The sequence below is a fragment of the Fonticula alba genome (assembly GCF_000388065.1).
Source record: "Fonticula alba strain ATCC 38817 unplaced genomic scaffold supercont2.12, whole genome shotgun sequence".
NCBI lineage: Eukaryota > Rotosphaerida > Fonticulaceae > Fonticula > Fonticula alba.
This window is the reverse complement of record NW_009242982.1, coordinates 48,458-51,359: the sequence shown is the minus strand read 5'-3', so window position 1 is coordinate 51,359 and position 2,902 is coordinate 48,458. Positions and strand designations below refer to the sequence as shown.

Genomic DNA, 2,902 nt, shown 5'->3' with positions numbered 1-2,902 from the left:
GACCTCGGGGCCGGCAGCGCCAGGAGGGGGGGAGCAGGACCGCGGCAGCCCCGGCTGTGTCGTCGTCCTGCGTGGGCGCAAACATGCATGGGGGGCGGGCCGGGCCTTCGGCCTCCGTTCTGGCGGCGAAGCCGGGGCGGCAACCCAGCAAGGGACACGCCATGGTCTGACTCTCGGGACCGGGGGGAGAGGGTCTGGAGCCGGGCCCAGGGCGGGTGGTGCCGCGGGCCGTTGTGTGCGGCCGTCTCGTGGACCTGGGCGCGCATGCGCGGCCCCGCCGCAGGACGAGAGCGGAAAGAGCGTGAACGCGGCGGGGCCGGGGACACCACCACAACAGGGAGGCCCGAAAAAAAAAAACAACACTGGTCGTCCGGGCTCCGGCCGGTGGCGGGGGGCGAAGGGGGAACCGGGCGCGCCGGCCGGGTCAGGTGGGTCTAGGAGCCGCCGGCCTCTGTTGGCAGCTGCGCCGCAGTGTGCAGGCGGGCGGGCGTGTATGTGTGCGTGTGTGCGCGTGTGAGCGGTTGTGCTTGTGGGAGGACGCGCCTGCCCGGCGGGGGCAGGTGCGGGTGCGCTGGGGCGCCTGCCTCGCGCCCCACCCTCGGCCATGGGGCGCCTGCCGTGGCCCAGGACACCCGGCCGAGGCCCGGGGGCAACAGGGCCCCCTCCGGGCCGGGGCCCTCGGCCATCGAGCTACTGGGTCCTGGGAGCGCGCCCGGGCGAGGAGGAGGGCGCGCCCGGTAGCTTGGCGGCGGGCAGGACGCACACTAAGTCATCCCCGGCCGCTCGCTTGATTCTCCCCCGCCCGCCCGCCCGCCCCCGGGCCCCGAGCGGCAGCCAGGGCCGAAGGGCTGGCGATCTCCCGAGCGGCGCGCTCTGCCGAGGCGCCGCCGGGCCAAGGCTTGCTCGGCCGGGGGAGAGGCCCACCTTCGGCCGAGTGGCTCTCTAGGGTTGTTTTTTTTTTCCCCCCCCCCTGAGCTCGTGCAGAAGGGCAGACCGGGGCCGACCGGGCCTTTCTCTCTGGCTCGGGTCCGGCCTGCCGCGCAAGAGAGAGGCCGGGGCAGCGGCACACATCAAATAGAGCCCATTTAAAAATGGGGCCTTTTCCTTGGGCAGCACACCTCGGCCAGGCGTTTCCGACCCCCTGGGCCGCCCATCGGTCGGGAGCACGACCGGGGCCCGGGGGGGGGGGGGGGGGGGGCGTCTGCACGGGGGTGGGGGGGGCGGCGGGGGAGGCGGACGGGCGCGGGACGGGCGGGCGGCCAGCACTATTGCACACACATATGTTGTTTGCATGTTGCTATCGTCGTCGTGGCCTTCGCACGCCCGTTTTTCCGAAGCGTTCCGCCCGCGCCACCCGCAGGCCCGCGCTCGGGACAGCCAAGACCGGCGTCTTGCTGCCCGTCCCCCCCCCTCTCCTTCTGCGGGGGGGCGCGGCGGGGGGCGGGGGGGGGGGGGGGGGCGGGCACCTGGGCCGCGGCCCCCTCCCTGGCGGGCCGGGGGGAGCAGAGGCTGCCGGGCAAGGGACAGCCACACAGCGCGCGCAGGCCGCAAGACCCCGGGTGTGGGGCAGGCGGCGGGGGGAGAGGCTGTGACACACAGAGGAGCATGAGACACGCCGCGCGCCCCGCCCCCCCTCCCAGAGGTGGGCCGGCGGCCGCTCACCGGGCCGGCCTAGGGTTGAAAGCCCGAACCCGGCCGCGGATCACATGCGGATAAATGCTATTTAGAGGATGACACGGCCGGGGCGCACGGGACGCGCTGTGGCATGATGAGCCCAGGAGCGGCCGCACAAACACAATCTTTCTGCCGGGCCAGCCAATCAATCGCCTCCACTCGCGCGTTCTTATTTTGCGGCCCACAGCTCTTGCTCGACTTATGTGCGGGGGCGCCGGGGGGGGGGGGGGGGGGGCATGGACATGCCTCGCCTGTTTGTGTGTACCCCAGCAGTGTCGGGGGAGATTTGCGCTCCTTCGGCCCCTCTCCGTGCGGCCGTGGCCGCCGCCCCCCCGCGCCGGACGGCGCGATCGCGCCCGTTGGGAGAGGGGAGAATCCGCCTGGTCTCGGGCCCGGCCCTCCTTGCCTGCTCCTCGGCTGCATCGCCAACCCACATGCCGGCACTTGTGTCGTCGCCTGCGCCCCCTCGGCCCGCTCTTAGGTGCACGACGCGGGCACGCGTGCATACACGCGCACGAACGCAGGGGCCACAAGGACAAACAATCAGGGGAGCGTGGAACATGGACTGTTTTTTTTTATTATGAAAAGGGTTACGCATGCGGCGGCCCCGGCGAGCCGTCCTCCCCCTGCGCGGCGGAGAGGTGTGCGCGCCATCATCCGTCTCCCTCGCCCGCCGTGGGGAGGGGGCGGTGGGGATGTGCGAGGGCGAGCCGAGAAAAAAAAGGACAAAGGACATACAGAGGAGAGAGGGGGGGGGGGGGAAAAGGAGGGAGGGCACATGCACCGGGGCCGATCTAGTGGCCGGCGCACGCGACGGCTCCCGGGGGTGTGAAAAGGGGGAGAGAGAGAGAGGGAGAGAGATAGGCGCACGGCGGCGCGGACTGCCCGCGGTCCGGCCATTAGCGGAAGAGCTTGCTACCGATGTGGAGAACAAAGACAATGAAAATGAAGGCCACGGCGAAGATGAGGATGTGGACCGGGTCACTGTGGGGGTGGTGGGGGGGCGAGGGGCGGCGTCAGCGGGGCGGGGGAAGGCGGCGACCCGGCAATGATGGCAATGGTGGCAAAGGACGACGCACAGCTCCATGCGGCTATCCTGGACGAAGCCGACGGCACCACGGCGGGCGCCGGGGGCGGTGGCAGCGCGAGCGGCCTTGCTGTGGGGGTGTCAGTGTCGGGGCAAGGCACCGAGCGCCGGGGCGCAAGTAAGCAAGTGAGGGGGGGGGGG

General features: G+C 71.8%; 2 protein-coding genes across 2 annotated transcripts in view; both read right to left on the bottom strand.

Moving 5' to 3' along the window:
* H696_05561 (hypothetical protein) overlaps positions 1-89 on the bottom strand; it is a gene marked incomplete at both ends in the record, with an annotated part of 1,786 nt that extends 1,697 nt beyond the window's left edge. The window contains one exon of the mRNA XM_009499374.1: positions 84-89. Within this exon, the coding sequence (XP_009497649.1) occupies positions 84-89 (6 nt within the window). The remainder of the gene's footprint in view (positions 1-83) is intronic.
* A 2,484-nt stretch (positions 90-2,573) lies between these two features.
* The window catches only part of H696_05560 (hypothetical protein), a gene marked incomplete at both ends in the record, with an annotated part of 921 nt that continues 592 nt past the window's right edge, over positions 2,574-2,902 (bottom strand). The window contains 2 exons of the mRNA XM_009499373.1: positions 2,574-2,658; positions 2,754-2,827. Coding sequence (XP_009497648.1) covers positions 2,574-2,658; positions 2,754-2,827 — 159 coding nt within the window. The remainder of the gene's footprint in view (positions 2,659-2,753; positions 2,828-2,902) is intronic.